General features: G+C 43.5%; 1 protein-coding gene across 1 annotated transcript in view; it reads right to left on the bottom strand.

The window, feature by feature from the left end:
• Positions 1 to 26803, bottom strand: part of LARGE1 (LARGE xylosyl- and glucuronyltransferase 1) — a 431493-nt gene that overhangs the window by 34937 nt on the left and 369753 nt on the right. Inside the window, exons 8-9 of the mRNA XM_077266800.1 lie at positions 10557 to 10669; positions 8583 to 8708 (exon numbers count right to left, since the gene is read on the bottom strand). Coding sequence (XP_077122915.1) covers positions 8583 to 8708; positions 10557 to 10669 — 239 coding nt within the window. The remainder of the gene's footprint in view (positions 1 to 8582; positions 8709 to 10556; positions 10670 to 26803) is intronic.

Below are 26803 nucleotides of genomic sequence, written 5' to 3'. Positions count from 1 at the left end.
GTAAACTATACATAGCAGTATCATTTTTTGCATTATATGGTGGAATTATTTGGGCACGCTATGGCTGTTTTAAATAGGCTGTATGTGGCATTATGGGTTTGACAAAATATCATGAAATTACATGGGTTGTATATGGTGGTATTATCTGGACACTATAGGGCTGTATACTGGGAGTATCATATTAACAGTATATGGCGGTATTTGGGGGGTATATAAAATTATATAATCTTAGTACTAAATGGACGTACATGAGAGTATCATAGTACTATTATATGGCGGTATTTTGGAGGGCTATATATGGTTATATTATCTTGATACTATATTGCTATATGTGGGCTGAATATGACGGTATTATCTTGACACTGTATGGTGGAATTACGTGGGTTTTAATGGCGGTATTTTTAGGGTTATATGGTTGTATTATCTTGCCACTATACGGCTATAATATGCGGATTGTATATAACGGTAACATCTTGACACTGTATGGTGGAATTATGTGGGCTGTATATGACTGGGTTTTTGGTGCTACATAAAGTTGTATAATCTTGACACTATATGGCAGTACATGAGAGTATCATATTACCCATTCATGGCAGTATATTGGGGCCTATTTATATAGGCCTATAGTTGTATTATCTTAGTATTATATGGATGTATACGATAGTATTATAGTACCAATATATGGCGGTATTTTTTTTCTGGCTATACAGAGTTATATTATTTTGATACTATATGTGGCGTGCATGCGACGGTAATATCTTGACAGCGTATGGTGGAACTATGTGGGTTGAATGTGGCAGTATTTTTTGGGATATATACGGCTGTATTGTCTTGCCATTACATGGCTGTAATATGTGGGTTGTATATAATGGTAATATCTTGACACTGTATGGTGGATTTATGTGGGTTATATATGGCGGTATTGTGGGGGCTATTTAAAGGCATAGATGTACTATATGGGTCTATTAGATAGTATTATAGTACCAATATATGGCTGTATTTTGGAGTTCTAGATATGGTTATATTATCTTGATACCATAAGGCTAATATGTGGGCAGAATGTGACATTTTTATACTGTATGGTGGGTGGTATATGGCGGTATTTTGGGACTATATGCAGTTGTATTGCCTTGCCACTACATGGCTGTAATATCACATAACAACTTCACAAGACGCATGCCCACAATACAATATAATACAATGAATATATAAACATTAGTGCTAGGTAGTGGGCTAATAAATGGATAATTCTGGGGTAATCGCACTTTAAAGTACCAAAAAACCACCGCAAACAACGATCAGAAAAGAACCCCAAAGGACTAAGTTGTTGGTAAATATAGAAATATTTTTATTAATAAATAGGATCAGGGTAAGAGACAAAGGACAAAGCAAGGCAGATGTTAATCCACACATGTTGAGAAACGCTAGGGTGTATGTTGTACAGCTGGCTCAGAGTATACAGAGGAATACAATTGATCATAGTTGTAAAATATATACACAGTATGAGCCTCTGAGTAGACAGCACAGATAACTACATCATTGGGTAATAGTCAATTACAACACAAATGGCCTGCAGATTACCTGAGAGATGTAGAGATAAGAACAGCCGCAGCATACACCCGCCCCAACGCGCGTTTCGGCGTGATGGCCTTTTTCAAGGGGTAACGTGAAGGGGAAGGGGATGTGCATAAAAAGGAACCAACCACCAATAGTAGATGGATCACATAATCATGTGATACCTCTGTGCTGGGACTGCTGGGAAAAGAATTAAGCCAATGTAAACGCCGCATTCACCCGCCCGCGTTCGTCCCCGCAATCATGCGATGTGTTGAAATCATAAAGCTGCGACACACCGTCCACCAATGATGACGCATGCACTGCTACGGTGGCCGGAAGACACCAGTCGGCGCCGGCGTCATGTGCACGGCGGCGGGCACCATGACAACAAAGACGCCGGAAGCCGACGAGCGTGTGAGGGTCTGTAGCGCGCATGCGTGCTGGTTGGGAGCGGTGCTGGAGAATAGGCAATATTGGAATACCTGCAGCGTATACGGCATCTATGAAAATGCGGGGATTATGTCAAACAGTGGGAATAGAAGGCGAAATAGTTAGAATAAATGTTAATACAGCAGTAAATAGTATGGGTGAATGGATGGGGGAATAAGGTGGGGAACAGATCCCCGGGAGTAATATTTGTGCATAGTAATTTATCATTAATACGCTGACCACCAATGATAACTAGAAAACACATTATATAATTACTAATAATATGACATAATAATGTAGATGGTCAGTGTGAATGAACATATTCTTTTTTACAGCAAATGAATCATATTCCAATCCTGCGAAGATGAAATAAACGGCCTGAAGAAGGACATGTGCATCCAGTCTCAGACACCATCCAAAGGAACACCCATAGAGAACCAGCACAAGGTGGTGAGTACTAAATAAGAAAGATAAAAATAAGTTAAAATCACAAACATGTGGCAAAAACCAAGAAGACCAAAACCTCTATAAGAACGGAACAAAACTAATTGTTTCGTTAAGCCCTTTTGGATGGACAGTATCCAGTGCCCAGATCCATCTTGTTTCACAGCATGCCAATTTTTGTTTCAAACCACCCCCCCGAATGTTTGGAGTGATCATGTCAATCCCTCTAATCAATAGTAGGGAGCTATCGCATCCATGATGTTCTTTAAAATGCCGTGGTATTGTCCTAAGCGTGGTTACATCATCGCGGTCAGCCGCCTCCTGGATCCCCAGTATATGCTCGCGAACACGCACCTTCAATTGACGAGAGGTCATACCGATATAGATCATTCTACAAGGACAAAGAGCAAAATACACCACATATCGAGATGTACAGGTAATGTACTTTCTAATCTCATATGTTCTTGTTTCGGCTGAATTGAAAAATGTAGTGGTGCGTTCCACGTTGGGGCAGGCGACGCACCGGCCACAAGGAGTGCAACCACGCCTAGGACGTCCACCATCAAGGAAGGTGGGCTTGAGTTCATGTTGGTAGTGGCTGTGCACAAGATGGTCTCTGAGATTCCTGGCACGCCTAATAGTAATATTAGGTGTAGGCGAGATAAATTGACTCAAGACTGGGTCGGTCTGAAGAATGGGCCATGCCCTTTGAAGGCAGCCTTTCATTCGGGCAAACTGGGCATGAAACAAGAACATATGAGATTAGAAAGTACATTACCTGTACATCTCGATATGTGGTGTATTTTGCTCTTTGTCCTTGTAGAATGATCTATATCGGTATGACCTCTCGTCAATTGAAGGTGCGTGTTCGCGAGCATATACTGGGGATCCAGGAGGCGGCTGACCGCGATGATGTAACCACGCTTAGGACAATACCACGGCATTTTAAAGAACATCATGGATGCGATAGCTCCCTACTATTGATTAGAGGGATTGACATGATCACTCCAAACATTCGGGGGGGTGGTTTGAAACAAAAATTGGCATGCTGTGAAACAAGATGGATCTGGGCACTGGATACTGTCCATCCAAAAGGGCTTAACGAAACAATTAGTTTTGTTCCGTTCTTATAGAGGTTTTGGTCTTCTTGGTTTTTGCCACATGTTTGTGATTTTAACTTACTTTTATCTTTCTTATTTAGTACTCACCACCTTGTGCTGGTTCTCTATGGGTGTTCCTTTGGATGGTGTCTGAGACTGGATGCACATGTCCTTCTTCAGGCCGTTTATTTCATCTTCGCAGGATTGGAATATGATTCATTTGCTGTAAAAAAGAATATGTTCATTCACACTGACCATCTACATTATTATGTCATATTATTAGTAATTATATAATGTGTTTTCTAGTTATCATTGGTGGTCAGCGTATTAATGATAAATTACTATGCACAAATATTACTCCCGGGGATCTGTTCCCCACCTTATTCCCCCATCCATTCACCCATACTATTTACTGCTGTATTAACATTTATTCTAACTATTTCGCCTTCTATTCCCACTGTTTGACATAATCCCCGCATTTTCATAGATGCCGTATACGCTGCAGGTATTCCAATATTGCCTATTCTCCAGCACCGCTCCCAACCAGCACGCATGCGCGCTACGGACCCTCACACGCTCGTCGGCTTCCGGCGTCTTTGTTGTCATGGCGCCCGCCGCCGTGCACATGACGCCGGCGCCGACTGGTGTCTTCCGGCCACCGTAGCAGTGCATGCGTCATCATTGGTGGACAGTGTGTCGCAGCTTTATGATTTCAACACATCGCATGATTGCGGGGACGAACGCGGGCGGGTGAATGCGGCGTTTACATTGGCTTAATTCTTTTCCCAGCAGTCCCAGCACAGAGGTATCACATGATTATGTGATCCATCTACTATTGGTGGTTGGTTCCTTTTTATGCACATCCCCTTCCCCTTCACGTTACCCCTTGAAAAAGGCCATCACGCCGAAACGCGCGTTGGGGCGGGTGTATGCTGCGGCTGTTCTTATCTCTACATCTCTCAGGTAATCTGCAGGCCATTTGTGTTGTAATTGACTATTACCCAATGATGTAGTTATCTGTGCTGTCTACTCAGAGGCTCATACTGTGTATATATTTTACAACTATGATCAATTGTATTCCTCTGTATACTCTGAGCCAGCTGTACAACATACACCCTAGCGTTTCTCAACATGTGTGGATTAACATCTGCCTTGCTTTGTCCTTTGTCTCTTACCCTGATCCTATTTATTAATAAAAATATTTCTATATTTACCAACAACTTAGTCCTTTGGGGTTCTTTTCTGATCGTTGTTTGCGGTGGTTTTATGGCTGTAATATGTGGGTTGTATATAATGGTAATATCTTGACAGTGTATGGTGGAATTATGTGGGTTATATATGGCGGTATTATAAAGGCTATTTAAAGGTATGGATGTACTATATGGATGTATTAGAGAGTTTCATAGTAGCAATATATGGCGGTGTTTTGGAGTTCTATATATGGTTATATGGGTAGAATGTGATGGTGATATTTTGACACTGTATGATGGGTGGCATATGGCGGTATTCTTTGACTATATACGGTTGTATTATCTTGCCACTACATGGCTGTAATATGTGGGTTGCATACAGTAGTAATATCTTGACACAGTATGGTGGCATTATGTGAGTTGCAAATGGCGGTATTTTGGAGTTCTAGATGTGGTTATATGGGCAGAATGTGACGGTGATATCTTGACACTGTATGGTGGGTGATATATAGCGGTATTTTGGGACTATATGCAGTTGTATTATCTTGCCACTACATGGCTGTAATATGTGGGTTGCATACAGTAGTAATATCTTGACACAGTATGGTGGCATTATGTGAGTTGTATATGCGGTATTTTGGAGTTCTAGATATGGTTATATGGGCAGAATGTGACGGTGATATTTTGACACTGTATGGTAGGTGGTACATGGCGGTATTATGGGACTATATGCAGTTGTATTGTCTTGCCACTACAAGGCTGTAATATGTGGGTTGTATATAGTAGTAATAACCTTGACACGGTATGGTGGCATTATGTGAGCTGTATATGGCGGTATTATTTTGCCACCATGTGGCCGTATTATGTGTCTCGTCGCCTCACTTTCTGGATACCTGTCCCTGCGTGTACATGCTCACGCCGCTCTATAAACACCTGCTGATAATAAAGCTGACAGTAACGCTGCAGCCGGTTATGACAATTTTGAAGGCTCAGACGTGACAGATCCCGCGGTGACTTTGTAGACACCTGCTCCGCAGACTGTCGCCCGCAGGACGGCTCTGCAGGTAACGTCTGTGCGCGCAGCTGGCGGTGCCTGGCTTCTTCTGATTTGTTTTGTCGCCACGATTCACAGGTAATTTGAGTGTTTGTTGTGTGTCTGCAGGTGAGAGGCCGCACTCCAGTCACAGCCAGAGCTGCATCCCATTACCAGCTATCTGCACTTCCACCATCCTCCCACAATGCACTGCACACTTCAGATTGCAGCTCTGGGTGTAACTAGAGTATAACATATATCATGTAACCAAATGAGTAGGTGCTTGTGCAGATATGATGAGTGCTGCAGAATTTTGCATGCAGCTTTGGCTGTGACTAGAGTGTAGGATAAGTTCTTCCAGGACTCGTTTGCACGATGTAATTACTTCAGGCAGAAATTAGCGAAGTGAATGCTCGGCTTTCTCAACACAAGGAAATATTTCGGGGCGGCCGAGATGACGCTGCGCCGTCCCCGCGTGAAGCGAAGGTCACAATGTAACAGGGAAACGAACCCACGGAAACCAAGTGAAGGTTAATGACCGGTATAATGGCCGCCGATTACTGCGCCAAGAAGGGTTCACTGTTCTCACTGCCCGCCGTGACGAAGAAAAGGAAACGCACAAAGGCTCTGGCGGGGCCGACACCAACGAGGCAACGTGCAAGGAGAAGAACAAAGGCAGCGTCCTCGATCAGAGACCACGAGGTGAGGCCGTCTCCGCCCTGTATAGGACGCGCGGAGGGACAGCGGAGCAGCTTGTGCTTCCCTTCATTAATGTCGGCGGAATGCTGTATTATGTCGCTTATTAATTACACAATGTCCTCCCTTATTGGATGAAGTGTAGAAGGAGCGGTGGACGTCTCTCCAGGTGTCATAAGTCAGCCGGTAATGGGGAGCGGCGTCACCTAACAGGACGGGTGCCGGCGTCCCCTCACTGAGCACCAAGAAAGACCCGCGGTAATAGGCTCCGACCCCGCGGTAATAGGCACCGACCCCACGGTAATAGGCACCGACCCCGCGGTAATAGGCAACGGCCCCTCAGTAATAGGCTCTGGCCCCACGGTAATAGGCACCGGCCCCGTGGTAATAGGCACCGACCCTGCGGTAATAGGCACCGGCCCCGCGGTAATAGGCACCGACCCTGCGGTAATAGGCACCGACCCTGCGGTAATAGGCTCCGGCCCTGTGGTAATAGGCACCGACCCTGCGGTAATAGGCACCGACCCCACGGTAATAGGCACCGACCCTGCGGTAATAGGCACCGGCCCCACGGTAATAGGCACCGACCCTGCGGTAATAGGCACCGACCCTGCGGTAATAGGCACCGGCCCCGCGGTAATAGGCACAGACCCTGCGGTAATAGGCACCGACCCTGCGGTAATAGGCTCCGGCCCTGAGATAATAGGCACCGGCCCCGCGGTAATAGGCACAGACCCTGCGGTAATAGGCACCGACCCTGCGGTAATAGGCTCCGGCCCTGTGGTAATAGGCACCGGCCCCGCGGTAATAGGCACCGGCCCCACGGTAATAGGCACCGACCCTGCGGTAATAGGCACCGGCCCCATGGTAATAGGCACCGACCCTGCGGTAATAGGCACCGACCCTGCGGTAATAGGCTCCGGCCCTGTGGTAATAGGCACCGGCCCCGCGGTAATAGGCACCGGCCCCACGGTAATAGGCACCGACCCTGCGGTAATAGGCACCGACCCTGCGGTAATAGGCACCGGCCCCACGGTAATAGGCACCGACCCTGCGGTAATAGGCACCGACCCTGCGGTAATAGGCTCCGGCCCTGTGGTAATAGGCACCGGCCCCGCGGTAATAGGCACCGACCCTGCGGTAATAGGCACCGACCCTGCGGTAATAGGCTCCGGCCCTGTGGTAATAGGCACCGGCCCCACGGTAATAGGCAACGGCCCCGCGGTAATAGGCACCGGGCCCTCAGTAATAGGCACCGACCCCGCGGTAATAGGCACCGACCCCTCAGTAATAGGCACCGGCCCCGCGGTAATAGGCACCGGCCCCGCGGTAATAGGCACCGACCCTGCGGTAATAGGCACCGACCCTGCGGTAATAGGCTCCGGCCCTGCGGTAATAGGCACCGGCCCCACGGTAATAGGCAACGGCCCCGCGGTAATAGGCACCGGGCCCTCAGTAATAGGCACCGACCCCGCGGTAATAGGCACCGACCCCTCAGTAATAGGCACCGACCCCGCGGTAATAGGCTCCGACCCCGCGGTAATAGGCACCGGCCCCTCAGTAATAGGCACAGACCCCTCAGTAATAGGCACTGACCCCTCAGTAATAGGCACCGGCCCCTCAGTAATAGGCACCGACCCCGCGGTAATAGGCACCGGCCCCTCAGTAATAGGCTCCGGCCCCGCGGTAATAGGCACCGGCCCCGCGGTAATAGGCACCGGCCCCGCGGTAATAGGCACCGGCCCTGCGGTAATAGGCACCGACCCCTCAGTAATAGGCACCGACCCCTCAGTAATAGGCACCGACCCCGCGGTAATAGGCACCGACCCCGCGGTAATTCTGTATTCTCCGGCAATATGAGTAAATAACAAGCGGGAACGATCTGAGGGCAAAACACGAGGCGTCGGAATAAAAGAGCAATTAATTATATTTACAGCGAGCTACAGAACATCCCATGGACTACACAACTATCTATTATCTATCTATTATTTATTATCTATCTATTATTTATCCATTATCTGTCGCTTCATGTGGATGGTGTTGGTTGTTATTCGCACCTGGCGGTTCTTTCCTTTCTGCTGTATAAACACATGCAATATATAAGACTTCTTCCCTGTGACAATCACACCTCACCTTCAGATCAGAGACATCTCGGTAGCATTGTTCAGAGCGGGTGTGATCTGATAGCTGCACGTTCCAGAAACAGGGAAGCTGATGTACCAAGAATGGGTTCTGCTTGATGACAGCATTAAAGATATCCTGGAGAAAGACACAGAGAAAGATCTCACTGTACAATGTACTGTATATATATATTCATATATTATAGTAGTTATATACTTGTACATAGGGGCAGTATTATAGTAGTTATATTCTTGTACATAGGAGCAGTATTATAGTAGTTATATTCTTGTACATAGGGGCAGTATTATAGTAGTTATATTCCTGTACATAGGAGCAGTATTATAGCAGTTATATTCTTGTACATACGGGCAGTATTATAGTAGTTATATTCTTGTACATAGGGGCAGTATTATAGTAGTTATAGTCTTGTACATAGGAGCAGTATTATAGTAGTTATATTCTTGTACATAGGGGCAGTATTATAGTAGTTATATTCTTGTACATAGGAGCAGTATTATAGTAGTTATATTCTTGTATATAGGGGGCAGTATTATAGTAGTTATATTCTTGTATATAGGGGCAGTATTATAGTAGTTATATTCTTGTACATAGGAGCAGTATTATAGTAGTTATATTCTTGTATATAGGGGCAGTATTATAGTAGTTATATTCTTGTATATAGGGGGCAGTATTCTAGTAGTTATATTCTTGTATATAGGGGCAGTATTATAGTGGTTATATTCTTGCATATAGGGGCAGTATTATAGTAGTTATATTCTTGTACATAGGAGCAGTATTATAGTAGTTATATTCTTGTATATAGGGGCAGTATTATAGTAGTTATATTCTTGTATATAGGAGCAGTATTATAGTAGTTATATTCTTGTATATAGGGGCAGTATTATAGTAGTTATATTCTTGTACATAGGGGCAGTATTATAGTAGTCATATTCTTGTATATAGGGGCAGTATTATAGTAGTTATATTCTTGTACATAGGGAGCAGTATTATAGTAGTTATATTCTTGTATATGGGGCAGTATTATAGTGGTTATATTCTTGTACATAGGAGCAGTATTATAGTAGATATATTCATATACATAGGGGCAGTATTATAGTAGTTATATTCTTGTACATAGGAGCAATATTATAGTAGTTATATTCTTGTACATAGGAGCAGTATTATAGTAGTTATATTCTTGTACATAAGGGGCAGTATTATAGTAGTTATATTCTTGTACATAGGGGCAGTATTATAGTAGTTATATTCTTGTACATAGGGGGCAGTATTATAGTAGTTATATTCTTGTCCATAGGGGCAGTATTATAGTAGTTATATTCTTGTACATAGGGGCAGTATTATAGTATTATAGTATATTCTTGTACATAGGGGGCAGTATTATAGTATTATAGTATATTCTTGTACATAGGAGCAGTATTATAGTAGTTATATTCTTGTACATAGGAGCAGTATTATAGTAGTTATATTCTTGTACATAGGAGCAGTATTATAGTAGTTATATTCTTGTACATAGGAGCAGTATTATAGTAGTTATATTCTTGTACATAGGGGGCAGTATTATAGTAGTTATATTCTTGTACATAGGGGCAGTATTATAGTAGTTATATGCTTGTAAATAGGGGCAGTATTATTGTGGTTATATTGTTGAACATCGGGGCGGGTCTACAGCGTTTACTTGTCCGACTAGAGCACATACAGTAGAGCCATGATTTTCTGCTCTGATGCAGTGAGTCCTGACCAGACTTAATGCTGCCATCATGATGCCGGGCACACAGGCTGTTACTTGTACTGTACCTGCTCCTTGCATAACAGTTCTGTATTTTGTTGGCATTAAATATTCATCCGCCCTTACTGGCTTATTATAAGTAAAGCCGACACATGGATCTTGTTTTCACAGCGAGGTGAGGTTAGGCATGAATATTTCCACCTCTGAATATGTTACAGATATTATAGCTGCGCACTCACTTGATCAGCCAAGGAGGTAGATAACATGCTCATCAGTTCCCTTTCTGCTGTCAGACGCCACATCTGCTCCCACTTCATCTTGCGCAACTTGTCCAGGAGCAAAAGTATCACCCCTGTAAGAAAATGAGGCAATTAACTGATCAATCAACCAATTAATAACAGTATGTAGATCAATTATTAACGTGGTTTTCAAGTTCTTAAATTGTTTTAACTAAAGAGTATGAAAATAAGCAATTTTGCAACTGACTTCCTTTTTCTACTGTTTTTATCTTTCCTAGTGTGCAGCTGGTTTCCAAGGAGAGTAGCTACATTCCAGTGAAGTAGTTACATTCCAGGAGAGGGGTTAACTCTTAACATTCCAGCTAGCTTTTTCCAGTCCATTGATTTCTATAGACCTGTTAGCTGCTCACCTCCCTTTCATCATCTGAAGAGATGAGGTTATAAATCACCAGCCCTGTAGCTTTCACAGCAGGTCTCCTAATCAGGGCTCTCTGCTCTCTTTGTCAGGGGCTTTGTGGTTGTTCAAATGCCTTGTTATCTCTATGTGAAAATACAATGATAACAGTATAGACTCAGAAGAAACCACTGACAGGTGAATGTGTTACAGCAGAACTTGTGCTGAGCTTTATAGTTCTACTAATAATACAGTTCTATGTCACTCAAGGAGGAGAGCCCACCCCAGCCAGAAACCGTAAGTAATGGTACACAAAATTGACAGTGATTTTACATGCACAGTCATGCGATTATTAGTCACTGATGGTGGGCTTGGATTCAGCTTTGTGTGAGGGCCAGACTATATGGTCTTATCCTAAAATTTCTATCAATAAACATATCAACTAATGATCAATCATCCAATAGTCCAGTAAAATCATCTAATACATCATTTTACCAATTGATCAATTAATCAGTAGTCCAATCAATTAATAGTCGAAGCAAACAATTGGTGGTCCAATTGGTCAACTAACTGGCCAATCAATCAATTATCTAGTTGATCAAGTAATAATTAGTGACTCTACTAACATATATTTCAATCAACTCAGCAATTGTCCAATAAACTAATAGATAAATTAACTTTTGAAATCAATCCAATCAATCATCAACCATCTCAAGCAATCAATGGTCCGATCAACTAATACATCAATTATCAATGAACCCCACTTCCACTCAATTAATCCACTAATAGGCGAGTCATCAAATCATTCAACTAAATGGCTAATAACACGACAATTGCTCAATCAACTGACAGTCTATTTGACTGATTAATTAATTACACAATCAACTAACAGTCCGATCACTTAACCACCAATCAGCCAATTAATTTACACACAAAAGTCCAATTGGCAACATCCCGAGTATATACACAATTAATCATCCAATCAAGAATACAATCACATGTATGTGCACTGTGCATAGACGTGTCTGTATGTATGTGCTCTGTGTGTACATGTGTCTGTATGTATGTGCTGTGTATACACATGTCTGTATGTATGTGCTCTGTGTATACACGTGTCTGTATGTATGTGCTCTGTATACACGTGTTTGTATGTATATGCTCTGTGTATACATGTGTCTGTATGTATGTGCTCTGTATACATGTGTCTGTATGTTCTCTGTGTATACACGTGTCTGTATGTATGGTTTCTGTGTATACACGTGTCTGTATGTATGTGCTCTGTGTATACACGTGTCTGTATGTATGTGCTCTGTGTATACACGTATCTGTATGTATGTGCTCTGTGTATACACATGTCTGTATGTATGTGCTCTGTGTATACACGTGTCTGTATGTATGTGCTCTGTGTATACACGTATCTGTATGTATGTGCTCTGTGTATACACGTGTCTGTATGTATGTGCTCTGTGTATACACATGTCTGTATGTATGTGCTCTGTGTATACACTTGTATGTATGTGCTCTGTGTATACACGTGTCTGTATGTATGTGCTCTGTGTATACATGTGTCTGTATGTATGTGCTCTGTGTATACACGTGTCTGTATGTATGTGCTCTGTGTATACACATGTCTGTATGGATGTGCTCTGTGTATACACGTGTCTGTATGTATGTGCTCTGTGTATACACGTGTCTGTATGTATGTGCTCTGTGTATACACTTGTATGTATGTGCTCTGTGTATACACGTGTCTGTATGTATGTGCTCTGTGTATACACGTGTCTGTATGTATGTTCTCTGTGTATACACATGTCTGTATGTATGTGCTCTGTGTATACACATGTCTGTATGTATATGCTCTGTGTATACACTTGTATGTATGTGCTCTGTGTATACACGTGTCTGTATGTATGTGCTCTGTGTATACACTTGTATGTATGTGCTCTGTGTATACACGTGTCTGTATGTATGTGCTCTGTGTATACACGTGTCTGTATGTATGTTCTCTGTGTATACACATGTCTGTATGTATGTGCTCTGTGTATACACATGTCTGTATGTATATGCTCTGTGCATACACGTGTCTGTATGTATGTGATCTGTGTATACACATGTCTGTATGTATGTGCTTTGTGTATACCCGTATCTGTATGTATATGCTCTGTGTGTACATGTGTCTGTATGTATGTGCTCTGTGTATACACGTGTCTGTATGTATGTGCTCTGTGCATACACGTGTCTGTATGTATGTGCTCTGTGCATACACGTGTCTGTATGTATGTGATCTGTGTATACACGTGTCTGTATGTATGTGATCTGTGTATACATGTGTCTGTATGTATGTGCTCTGTGTATACATGTGTCTGTATGTATGTGCTCTGTGTATACATGTGTCTGTATGTATGTGCTCTGTGTATACATGTGTCTGTATGTATGTGCTCTGTATACACGTGTCTGTATGTATGTGCTCTGTGTATACATGTATCTGTATGTATGTGCTCTGTGTATACACGTGTCTGTATGTATGTGCTCTGTGTATACACGTGTCTGTATGTATGTGCTCTGTGTATACACGTGTCTGTATGTATGTGCTCTGTATACACGTGTCTGTATGTATGTGCTCTGTGTATACAGGTGTCTATGTATGTGTTCTGTGTATACATGTGTCTGTATGTATGTGCTCTGTGTATACACGTGTCTGTATGTATGTGCTCTGTGCATACATGTGTCTGTATGCATGTGCTGTGTATACATGTGTCTGTAAGCATTTGCTCTGTGTATACATGTGTGTATGCATGTGGTCTGTGTATACACGTGTCTGTATGTATATGCTCTGTGTATACATGTGTCTGTATGTGCTCTGTGTATACCTGTGTCTGTATATGCTCTGTGTGTACATGTGTCTGTATGTATGTGCTCTGTGTATACCTGTGTCTGTACGCGTGTGCTCTGTGTATACACGTGTCTGTATGTACTCTGTGTATACATGTGTCTGTATGTGCTCTGTGTATACATGTGTCTGTATGTATGTGCTCTGTGTATACACGTGTCTGTATGTATGTGCTCTGTATACACGTGTCTGTATGTATGTGCTCTGTGTATACAGGTGTCTATGTATGTGTTCTGTGTATACATGTGTCTGTATGTATGTGCTCTGTGTATACACGTGTCTGTATGTATGTGCTCTGTGTATACACGTGTCTGTATGTATGTGCTCTGTGCATACATGTGTCTGTATGCATGTGCTGTGTATACATGTGTCTGTATGTTCTCTGTGTATACATGTGTCTGTATGTATGTGCTCTGTGTATACATGTCTGTATGTATGTGCTCTGTGTATACATGTGTCTGTATGTATGTGCTCTGTGTATACACGTGTCTATGTATGTGTTCTGTGTATACATGTGTCTGTATGTATGTGCTCTGTGCATACACGTGTCTGTATGTATGTGCTCTGTGTATACACGTGTCTGTATGTATGTGCTCTGTGTATACATGTGTCTGTATGCATGTGCTCTGTGTATACACGTGTCTGTATGTATGTGCTCTGTGTATACATGTGTCTGTATGCATGTGCTGTGTATACATGTGTCTGTATGTGCTCTGTGTATACATGTCTGTATGTATGTACTCTGTGTATACATGTGTCTGTAGTTATGTGCTCTGTGTATACATGTGTCTGTAAGCATTTGCTCTGTGTATACATGTGTGTATGCATGTGGTCTGTGTATACACGTGTCTGTATGTATATGCTCTGTGTATACATGTGTCTGTATGTGCTCTGTGTATACCTGTGTCTGTATATGCTCTGTGTGTACATGTGTCTGTATGTATGTGCTCTGTGTATACCTGTGTCTGTACGCGTGTGCTCTGTGTATACACGTGTCTGTATGTACTCTGTGTATACATGTGTCTGTATGTGCTCTGTGTATACCTGTATCTGTACACGTGTGCTCTGTTAATACATGTGTCTTTATGTATGTGCTCTGTGTAACATACTGTATATGTCCAATCAATTAAGATTTTGTATGTCTGTATATATATGTTCTGTGTATTCGTGTATGTCTGTATGTATATGCTCTGTGTATACATGTGTCTGTATATATATGTTCTGTGCATTTGTGTATGTCTGTATGTATGTGCTCTGTGTATACATGTGTCTGTATATATGTGCTCTGTGTATTCGTGTATGTCTGTATGTATGTGCTCTGTGTACACACGTCTATATGTATGTGCTCTGTGTATACATGTCTGTATGTATGTGCTCTGTGTATACACGTGTCTGTATGTATGTGCTCTGTGTACATGTATCTGTATGTATGTGTTCTGTGTATACATATATGTTTAATCAATTTAGAGTCCGATTACCTATATATTAAATCAACAGTCCAATCACATAATCATTATAGTCCAATCACCCGATTGTCCAGTTAATGAACCAATAATCCAATTAATTAATTGTCCAATCAATCCAGCAACCAATACAATCAGTGTAAATATTCGTCCAATCAATTATCTAATAAATGAATCCATCAACAAATTATAGTCCAATCAACCAACTCTCCAATTAATGAACCAATTTTCCAATCAATTAATCATTAATTAGGCTGCATTTTTTTCTTTTTTTTCTATTGAGGAAAAAAAAAGTGCACCGTGACTGCAATGTGTGAATGCGGTCTGAATATACAATCAATCTAGACTTCTTTCAATCTGTCAGTCAAAACCATCAATCAGTTGGTCAGTCCCTATTTCGAATACTTCATTCGATCACTGTTGGTGACGCATTTTATGTTGAAGAAATTTGATTTTTTTTTTTTTTTTTGCCATCATCCTAGAGGATCAATGCGTGTCTGATAATCCAGAATGTCAGCTAATCCGGACTATAGACATCCTGCTGCATGTCAGTGAATGTTGCACAGTCAGACCTGCATCATCTAACGATGGGTTTACATAAGGGTTCTTTCATCGCACCCAGCAGCAGCCGCAGCTCCCTCCTCCCCCTCTCCTGCGCCACATTTTACTTCTCAGCTGGTAATAGGCTCAGCACAGCTTGTCGTGAACTCCACAAACCCCAACACCATAAACATCTTCGGAGAAAATAAGAAAATTGCGAATGTTCTTTTGGCTGAGAACAGACCGAGAAACATAATTCACACGTTGCATAAGGCGCGGAGCCACCAATCAGCACCTCCCAGAGCGCCCACGGTCAGTCCAGAGGGTCTCACTTACCAGGGGACACACCCTGGGGAGGACAGGAGGCTTCCTTCAACCTTGTATTAATCTGAATTATGTTTTTTCTCTAGTCACATCCAAAGCTGCAATCAAAAACTATTGCAAACTATCCCATCCCACGCAGCTGAAGGGAAAATTTCACTTTTGCATTCACTTTAAATCTACAGAAATGTTAAATGGAACTTTAATACTCATGTGAGGCGCAGGATGAAACAGGGACTAATTCTGATTTGCTGTCTCTTTATCAATTATCTTTAGACACGTGTATACACAGAGCACATACAGACACGTGTATACACAGAGCACATACAGACACGTGTATACACAGAGCACATACATACAGACATGTGTATACACAGAGCACATACATACAGACACATGTATACACAGAGCACATACATACAGACACGTGTACACACAGAGCACATACATACAGACACATGTATACACAGAGCACATACATACAGACATGTGTATACACAGAGCACATACATACAGACACATGTATACACAGAGCACATACATACAGACACGTGTACACAAAGCACATACAGACACGTGTATACACAGAGAACATACATACAGACACGTGTAAACACAGAGCACATACATACAGACACGTGTATACACAGAGCACATACATACAGACACGTGTACACACAGAGCACATACATACAGACACATGTATACACAGAGCACATACATACAGACACATGTATACACAGAGCACATACATACAGACACATGTACACACAGAGCACATACATACAGACATGTGTATACACAGAGCACATACATACAGACACGTGTATACACAGAGCACATACATACAGACACGTGTACACACAGAGCACATACAGACACGTGTATACACAGAGCACATACATACAGACATGTGTAAACACAGAGCACATACATAGACACGTGTACACAGAGCACATACAGACACGTGTATACACAGAGCACATACATACAGACACGTGTATGCACAGAGCACATACATACAGACATGTGTATACACAGAGCACATACATACAGACACATGTATACACAGAGCACATACATACAGACACATGTATACACAGAGCACATACATACAGACACGTGTATGCACAGAGCACATACATACAGACACGTGTACACACAGAGCACATACATACAGACACGTGTATGCACAGAGCACATACATACAGACATGTATACACAGAGCACATACATACAGACACATGTACACACAGAGCACATACATACAGACACATGTATACGCAGAGCACATACATACAGACACATGTATACACAGAGCACATACATACAGACACGTGTATACACAGAGCACATACATACAGACATGTATAAACAGAGCACATACATACAGACACATGTACACACAGAGCACATACATACAGACATGTATACACAGAGCATATACATACAGATACGTGTATACACATAGCACATACATACAGACACGTGTACACACAGAGCACATACATACAGACATGTATACACAGAGCACATACATACAGACACATGTATACACAGAGCACATACATACAGACACGTGTATACACAGAGCACATACATACAGACACGTGTACACACAGAGCACATACATACAGACACGTGTATACACAGAGCACATACATACAGACACGTGTATACACAGAGACCATACATACAGACAAATGTATACACAGAGCACATACATACAGACACATGTATACACAGAGCACATACATACAGATACGTGTATGCACAGAGCACATACATACAGATATGTATATACACAGAGCACATACATACAGACACATGTATACACAGAGCACACACATACAGACACATGTATACACAGAGCATATACATACAGACACGTGTATACACAGAGACCATACATACAGATATGTATATACACAGAGCACATACATACAGACACGTACACCGAGCACATACATACAGACACGTGTATACACAGAGCACATACATACAAGTGTATACACAGAGCACATACATACAGACACGTGTATACACAGAGCACATACATACAGACACATATACACACAGAGCACATACATACAGACACGTGTATACACAGAGCACATACATACAGACACGTGTATACAGAGACCATACATAGATATGTATATACACAGAGCACATACATATAGATACGTGTATACACAGAGCACATACATACAGATATGTATATACACAGAGCACATACATACAGACACATGTACACAGAGAGCATATACATAGACACGTGTATACACAGAGCACATACATACAGACACGTGTACACACAGAGCACATACATACAGACATGTATACACAGAGCACATACATACAGACACATGTATACACAGAGCACATACATACAGACACGTGTATACACAGAGCACATACATACAGACACGTGTACACACAGAGCACATACATACAGACACGTGTATACACAGAGCACATACATACAGACACGTGTATACACAGAGACCATACATACAGACAAATGTATACACAGAGCACATAGATACAGACACATGTATACACAGAGCACATACATACAGATACGTGTATGCACAGAGCACATACATACAGATATGTATATACACAGAGCACATACATACAGACACATGTATACACAGAGCACACACATACAGACACATGTATACACAGAGCATATACATACAGACACGTGTATACACAGAGACCATACATACAGATATGTATATACACAGAGCACATACATACAGACACGTACACCGAGCACATACATACAGACACGTGTATACACAGAGCACATACATACAAGTGTATACACAGAGCACATACATACAGACACGTGTATACACAGAGCACATACATACAGACACATGTACACACAGAGCACATACATACAGACACGTGTATACACAGAGCACATACATACAGACACGTGTATACAGAGACCATACATAGATATGTATATACACAGAGCACATACATATAGATACGTGTATACACAGAGCACATACATACAGATATGTATATACACAGAGCACATACATACAGACACATGTACACAGAGAGCATATACATAGACACGTGTATACACAGAGCACATACATACAGACACGTGTATACACAGAGCACATACATACAGACACGTGTATACACAGAGCACATACATACAGACACGTGTACACACAGAGCACATACATACAGACACATGTATACACAGAGCACATACATACAGACACGTGTATACACAGAGCACATACATACAGACACATGTATACACAGAGCACATACATACAGACACATGTATACACAGAGCACATACATACAGACACGTGTATACACAGAGCACATACATACAGACACCTGTACACACAGAGCACATACATACAGACACATGTATACACAGAGCACATACATACAGACACATGTATACACAGAGCACATACATACAGACACATGTATACACAGAGCACATACATACAGACACGTGTATACACAGAGCACATACATACAGACACGTGTATACAGAGCACATACATACAGACACATGTATACACAGAGCACATACATACAGACACATGTATACAGAGCACATACATACAGACACGTGTATACACAGAGCACATACATACAGACACATGTACACACAGAGCATATACATACAGACACATGTACACACAGAGCACATACATACAGACACATGTATACACAGAGCACATACATACAGACACGTGTATACACAGAGAACATACAGACACATGTATACACAGAGCACATGCATACAGACACACGTATACACAGAGCACATACATACAGACACGTGTATACACAGAACACATACATACAGACACATGTATACACAGAGCACATACAGATATGTGTATACATAGAGCACATACATAGTCACATGTATACACAGAGCATATACATACAGACACATGTATACAGAGCACATACATGTGTATACACAGAGTACACACATACAGATATGTGTATACATAGAGCACATACATACATACACGTGTATACATAGAGCACATACAGATACGTGCATACACAGAGCACGTATATACATACAGATATATACAGAGCACATACATACAGACACGTGTATACACAGAGCAAATACATACAGATATGTATATACACAGAGCACATACATACAAGTGTATACGCAGAGCACGTACATACAAACACGTGTATACACAGAGCACATACATACAGACACATGTATACACAGAGCACATACATACAGACACATGTACACACAGAGCACATACATAGACACGTGTATACACAGTGCACATACATACAGACACGTGTATACAGAGCACATTCATACAGACATGTGTATACAGAGCACATACATGCAAACACATGTATACATAGCGCACTTACATACAAACACGTGTGTGATGGTGTGATATGCTATGTGGGTATCATTTTTGTGTATATTTCTATTTTACTTATTTTCATGATGTTCTCTTGTAGAATGAGTTATTTGCTAATTGATGAATGGCTGTTGCTGCCATCTGATATCAGCCCCCACAGTTCTGTATTGTTTGCTAATATGCTAATCACATGTTGACCTAGCTTGTTGAAACAATGAACCCCTGAGACCTTCCCCCTCCTGACCTGTGAATGAGGAGGGAGACTTAAAAATATCATTGAGGTGAGACACAGATCAGTCGTGTGTGGAACCATGATGTGTTCACAGCATCTCAGAGAGAAAGAAGAGTATATGGACTGTTATCCTCTGTGCTGGATTGTTGGACTTTTATCCTGATACTGAACTGCATTCGACTTCTGGACTATTTTATCCTTTGTGTGGTGGATCGTATATGAACCTTTCGTATTTTTGCCTAAATAAAGGTCTTGGAATTGTTTACTATACTCTAGCTCTGTTGATTGTGTGATACCGGAGAAGGACCCTGTGACAACGTGTATACACAGAGCACATACAGACACATGCATACAGTGGACATACATACAGAAATGTGTATACACAGAGCATATACATAAAGACACGTGTATAGACAGACCACATACATACAGACACATGTATACATAGAGTACATATATACACGTATACCGGCAACTGCCACTAGCAGGAGCTCAATGAAAGATCAGGATAGAGTTCATTACTGTGCGCTCCATATAGTGGTGAATGCAGGGAGACACAGGTACGGAGTCATATGCAAAAGAAGGCGTAAGAGTCTCCTAGGCGAGTCCCGACGGTCTAAGTGTCCTGATCAACAGATTGTAGATGAGATCCGGCGCATGTGAAAATCTTTGTCCTTCTTTGGTCTGCGCAGAGGCCACTTCCAAGGATATAAGATCTTTCCAGGTCACAAAAGGTTGGGGTGGTTTATAGGGGGTGCAACTTGCTGACAGTTTCCCTCTATATGTGTAAGAAGACATCTACTTTATCAAGATCACTGCTTGCTGTCAGTTGGCGCCAAGTCTTGCTCACGCTGTTGATGGTTTGTCGCAGCTTCACATCTGCTGGTTGCTCAATCTCCAATTAAATTGGTGCAATCTGCAAATTTTTAGAGATGTGGAACCTGAATAATCACAGTTCTATGTGCGGCCATTGTGCCCCCATTGTTTCACAAGAAGACCCCCTATTGACTGTTCTACCTAATACTTTGGGTGTGGTATTGGCACTTCCAGACAAGTCGGGGGTCTGCCTTCCGGTATTGATCCCCCCACCCCCGACACTTTTCCTGGAGTTTGACTCCGGCTCCTTCCGATAAATCCTCGTACAGCCGCCGCCGTTGAACCAATTACAAGTGTCATTATTATGCGCGAGCGGCGGTGACAGGCGCAGCGTCCCCAAATACAGACAGGCTCCCGCTCGATATCTGCGGCCATTAGTCTGAGATGTTCATCTTTAACCTGTTCACTCCTGCACTGCCCACATTATGTGCTACATTGGGGCAGCAGCGCTTACATGGGGCTGCCTTATAACAGGTCCTCCCATGACGCCATGGTTCCCCTATTTAGACATTAGGGAGACACAGCCCCAAAAGTACAGCGTCAGCCACTGTGCCCCCTTTATTTATTAATTTATGGCATCAGCATCAGATAACTAGGAACACAGAGACCCCTTTAAAATAAAAGAGCCAACCACAACGCCCAGTAACAGTGCCAGCCAGTCCCCCATAACAGTGCCAGCCACAGTGCCCCATAACAGTGCCTGCTAGTGCCCCATAGGATGGTCAACAACATCCCCCCATAACAGTGCCAGCCGCAATGCCCCATAACAGTGCCAGTCACAGTGCCCCATAACAGTGCCAGCCACAGTGCCCCATAACAGTGCCAGCCACAGTGCCCCATAACAGTGCCAGTCACAGTGCCAGCCACAGTGCCCCATAACAGTGCCTGCCAGTGCCCCATAGGATGGTCAACAACATCCCCCCATAACAGTGTCAGCTGCAGTGCCCCATAACAGTGCCAGTCACAGTGCCCCATAACAGTGCCAGTCACAATGCCCCATAACAGTGCCAGCCACAGTGCCCCATAACAGTGCCAGTCACAGTGCCCCATAACAGTGCCAGCCACAGTGCCCCATAACAGTGCCAGCCGCAGTGCCCCATAACAGTGCCAGTCACAGTGCCCCATAACAGTGCCATCCACAGTGCCCCATAACAGTGCCAGCCACAGTGCCAGCCACAGTGCCCCATAACAGTGCCAGCCACAGTGCCCCATAACAGTGCCATCCACAGTGCCCCATAACAGTGCCAGCCACAGGAACAACTCTCAGTCCCTGCAGCAGTGACAATACCACCACAGTGGTCGTCAATAACGCGGGGGAGACCCTAAACCCTTCTAGATGTCTCCCTGACGCCCCGGGATCCTGAGATCCAGTGTGTGACTGTGTGATCCAGTGTGATCATCCTGATCCCTGAAGGCAGCGCCAGGACCGCGGTACAGACACCTATAGTGGCAGAGCAGTATCAGCGGGATGTACCGGCATAGGAGAGCTGGGTGCTGCCTGTCTATGGGCGCTGCCAGTGGTCGAGTTCATGATTTTGTTTTTTAAAGGGGAAGCGCGCTTTTAGGAAGGTCTATCCATTACCAGCGCATTGAGACCAGGTTAGAGGTTCGTGCAGACGACTTCAAAGACGCCTTCCCTTTGATGCTCGCACCTTATTTCACACCATTTGCTCCAAACTTCCTTCAAACAGACCTGAAATGAATCATTTTGCATTTTCCGGCGATTTCAGAGTCTCCGAGGCCGCGATATTCCTATTAAGTAAACGCCTTTAATCCAGAAAATGGGCGATGGCTATTACATGCAAATCACCGTCATCCGCCGAAACCCCCAGCTCCTGTATGTACACAGAAAAGACCCCAAAATTCATCAGACCCCCCAAATCGCTCATACCTCAAACTAGACCATGAAAAATGAATCAGACCCCCTAAACTAATCCTGACCCCTTAACAGGCCCTATAAATAATTCAGATGCCAGACTAGTACTTTAAAAGTAATCAGACCCCCCAAAACTAATTCAGACCCCAGATCAGAACCCTATAATAAATCAGCAATTAATCAGATCTCAGATCGGAACCAGGAAATTAATCCGACCCCAAACCAGACCCTAAAGTGAATAAAACCGCCAAACCTCATATCAGACCCTTAAAATCAATTCAGACCACAGATCGGAAGCATAAACTCATTCAGACCCCAGACCCAGCCCTTTACATGAATATGCCCCTAAACCAGCCCCCTACAATTTATGAGACCCCAGAAAAGAATGTAATTTACATTTATGAAGAATTTGGCACAAAAAAACGACACAAGAACAAAACAATGACTTTAAAAGAATACAAATATCAAACTGGCCCATAGTATCCACAGGGATGATGGGCAAAGAAGTGTCATCAAAGAGGTTATAAAGGGATTTCCCCCCCTGGTGTAAATGCCGCTGTTCTCCTGAATCCGATGATGTTTTTCTTTTGTTCCTGCGCCTCTCCGTTCCTGAGATATGGCCCTTTTTTATCTGTATGGTCAAGTGGGCGTGGTCATCAAATAGTCTCTGTGGGGCCACACCCCTTTGGCTAGAAAAAGGCTACATTTATATACAGGGGGAAAAAAGGCAATATCTCAGGATTGGAGAGGCGTAGGAACAAAAGAAAAACATCACCGGATTCAGGAGAACAGCGGCTTTTACACCAAGTAAAAAAAATCCATATACACACACACACACATATATATATATATTAGTTAGTGACAGGTCCTATTTTTGTTATAATATATGCAGCCTGGAATGTGGATGTGGAATCTGCAGTGAAAAGGTAATTACGACATAGACCGAACTGATCACTAATGATCATTGTCTCCAGAGGGAGGAGTCGTAGGACTGACAGGAGGGGGTGCACTGATTGAGGAGACACAGTGAATTCTTGACATGATCCTCATTTATTGACGTCGATGGGAGGTAACAAGGAACCTGCATTCTTTTCTTGTGCAATAACAACAGAGACTGAATGACTGAGCTGTGCATCTAGTCAGCATAACACTGTCCCACTGGAGGACAGGAGAACCCTCTGGTGGGCTCTGACGTTTCCTTCAAGGGCGTCCATACTGGCATGCCTCGTGGCCGCTATAGGACCCAGATTGGGGAAAACCCAGTGGGGAACAGAAACTGGATCTCCCTAAGGGAAGGCTACAGGTCAAATATACAGCGTATACAGTGGGTACGGAAAGTATTCAGACGCCTTTACATTTTTCACTCTTTGTTTCATTGCAGCCATTTGGTAAATTCAAACAAGTTAATTTTTTCCTCATTAGTGTGCACTCTGCACCCCATCTTGATTGAAAAAACAGAAATGTAGAAATTTTTGCAAATTTATTAAAAAGTACAAACTGAAATAGTGGATCTATGGGGACATCATACTGTGTATAGGGGGCTGCGAGGCCGAGGCCATCATACTGTGTAGAGGGGGCTGTGAGGCCATCATACTGTGTAGAGGGGGCTGTGAGGCCATCATACTGTGTAGAGGGGGCTGTGAGGCCGTCATACTGTGTAGAGGGGGCTGTGAGGCCATTATACTGTGTAGAGGGGGCTGTGAGGCCGTCATACTGTGTATAGGAGGCTGTGAGGCCATCATACTGTGTAGAGGGGGCTGTGAGGCCATCATACTGTGTATAGGGGGCTGTGAGGCCATCATTCTGTGCATAGGGGGCTGTGAGGCCATCATACTGTGTAGAGGGGGCTGTGAGGCCATCAAACTGTATAGGGGGCTGTGAGGCCATCATACTGTGTATAGGGGGCTGTGAGGCCATCATACTGTGTAGAGGGGGCTGTGAGGCCATCAAACTGTATAGGGGGCTGTGAGGCCATCATACTGTGTATAGGGGGCTGTGAGGCCATCATATTGTGTAGAGGGGGCTGTGAGGCCATCATACTGTGTATAGGGGGCTGTGAGGCCATCATACTGTGTAGAGGGGGCTGTGAGGCCATCAAACTGTGTATAGGGGGCTGTGAGGCCATCATACTGTGTAGAGGGGGCTGTGAGGCTATCAAACTGTGTAGAGGGGGCTGTGAGGCCATCATACTGTGTATAGGGGGCTGTGAGGCCATCATACTGTGTAGAGGGGGCTGTGAGGCCATCAAACTGTATAGGGGGCTGTGAGGCCATCATACTGTGTACAGGGGGCTGTGAGGCCATCATATTGTGTAGAGGGGGCTGTGGGGACATCATACTGTGTATAGGGGGCTGTGAGGCCATCATACTGTGTATAGGGGGCTGTGAGGCCATCAAACTGTGTATAGGGGGCTGTGAGGCCATCATACTGTGTAGATGGGGCTGTGAGGCTATCAAACTGTGTAGAGGGGGCTGTGAGGCCATCATACTGTGTATAGGGGGCTGTGAGGCCATCATACTGTGTATAGGGGTCTGTGAGGCCATCATACTGTGTATAGGGGGCTGTGAGGCCATCATACTGTGTATAGGGGGCTGTGAGGCCATCATACTGTATAGCGGGGGCTGTGAGGCCATCATACTGTGTATAGGGGGCTGTGAGGCCATCATACTGTCTAGAGGGGGCTGTGAGGCCATCATACTGTGTAGAGGGGGCTGTGAGGCCATCATACTGTGTAGAGGGGGCTGTGAGGCTATCATACTGTTTAGAGGGGGCTGTGAGGCCACCATACTGTGTAAAGGGGGCTGTGGGGACATCATACTGTGTATAGAGGGCTGTGAGGCCATCATACTGTGTATAGGGGGCTGTGAGGCCATCATACTGTGTATAGGAGGCTGTGAGGCCATCATACTGTGTAGAGGGGGCCTGTGAGGCCATCATACTGTGTAGAGGGGGCTGTGAGGCCATCATACTGTGTAGAGGGGGCTGTGAGGCCATCATACTGTATATAGGAGGCTGTGAGGCCATCATACTGTGTAGAGGGGGCTGTGGGGACATCATACTGTGTAGAGGGGGCTGTGAGGCCATCATACTGTATATAGGAGGCTGTGAGGCCATCATACTGTGTAGAGGGGGCTGTGGGGACATCATACTGTGTATAGGGAGCTGTGAGGCCATCATACTGTGTATGGGGGGCTGTAAGGCCATCATACTATATACAGCGGAGCTGTGGGGGTTATCATACTGTATATG

Source organism: Ranitomeya variabilis, chromosome 5 (genome assembly GCF_051348905.1).
Source record: "Ranitomeya variabilis isolate aRanVar5 chromosome 5, aRanVar5.hap1, whole genome shotgun sequence".
Classification (NCBI taxonomy): domain Eukaryota; kingdom Metazoa; phylum Chordata; class Amphibia; order Anura; family Dendrobatidae; genus Ranitomeya; species Ranitomeya variabilis.
This window is presented reverse-complemented; position numbering and strand designations above follow the sequence as displayed.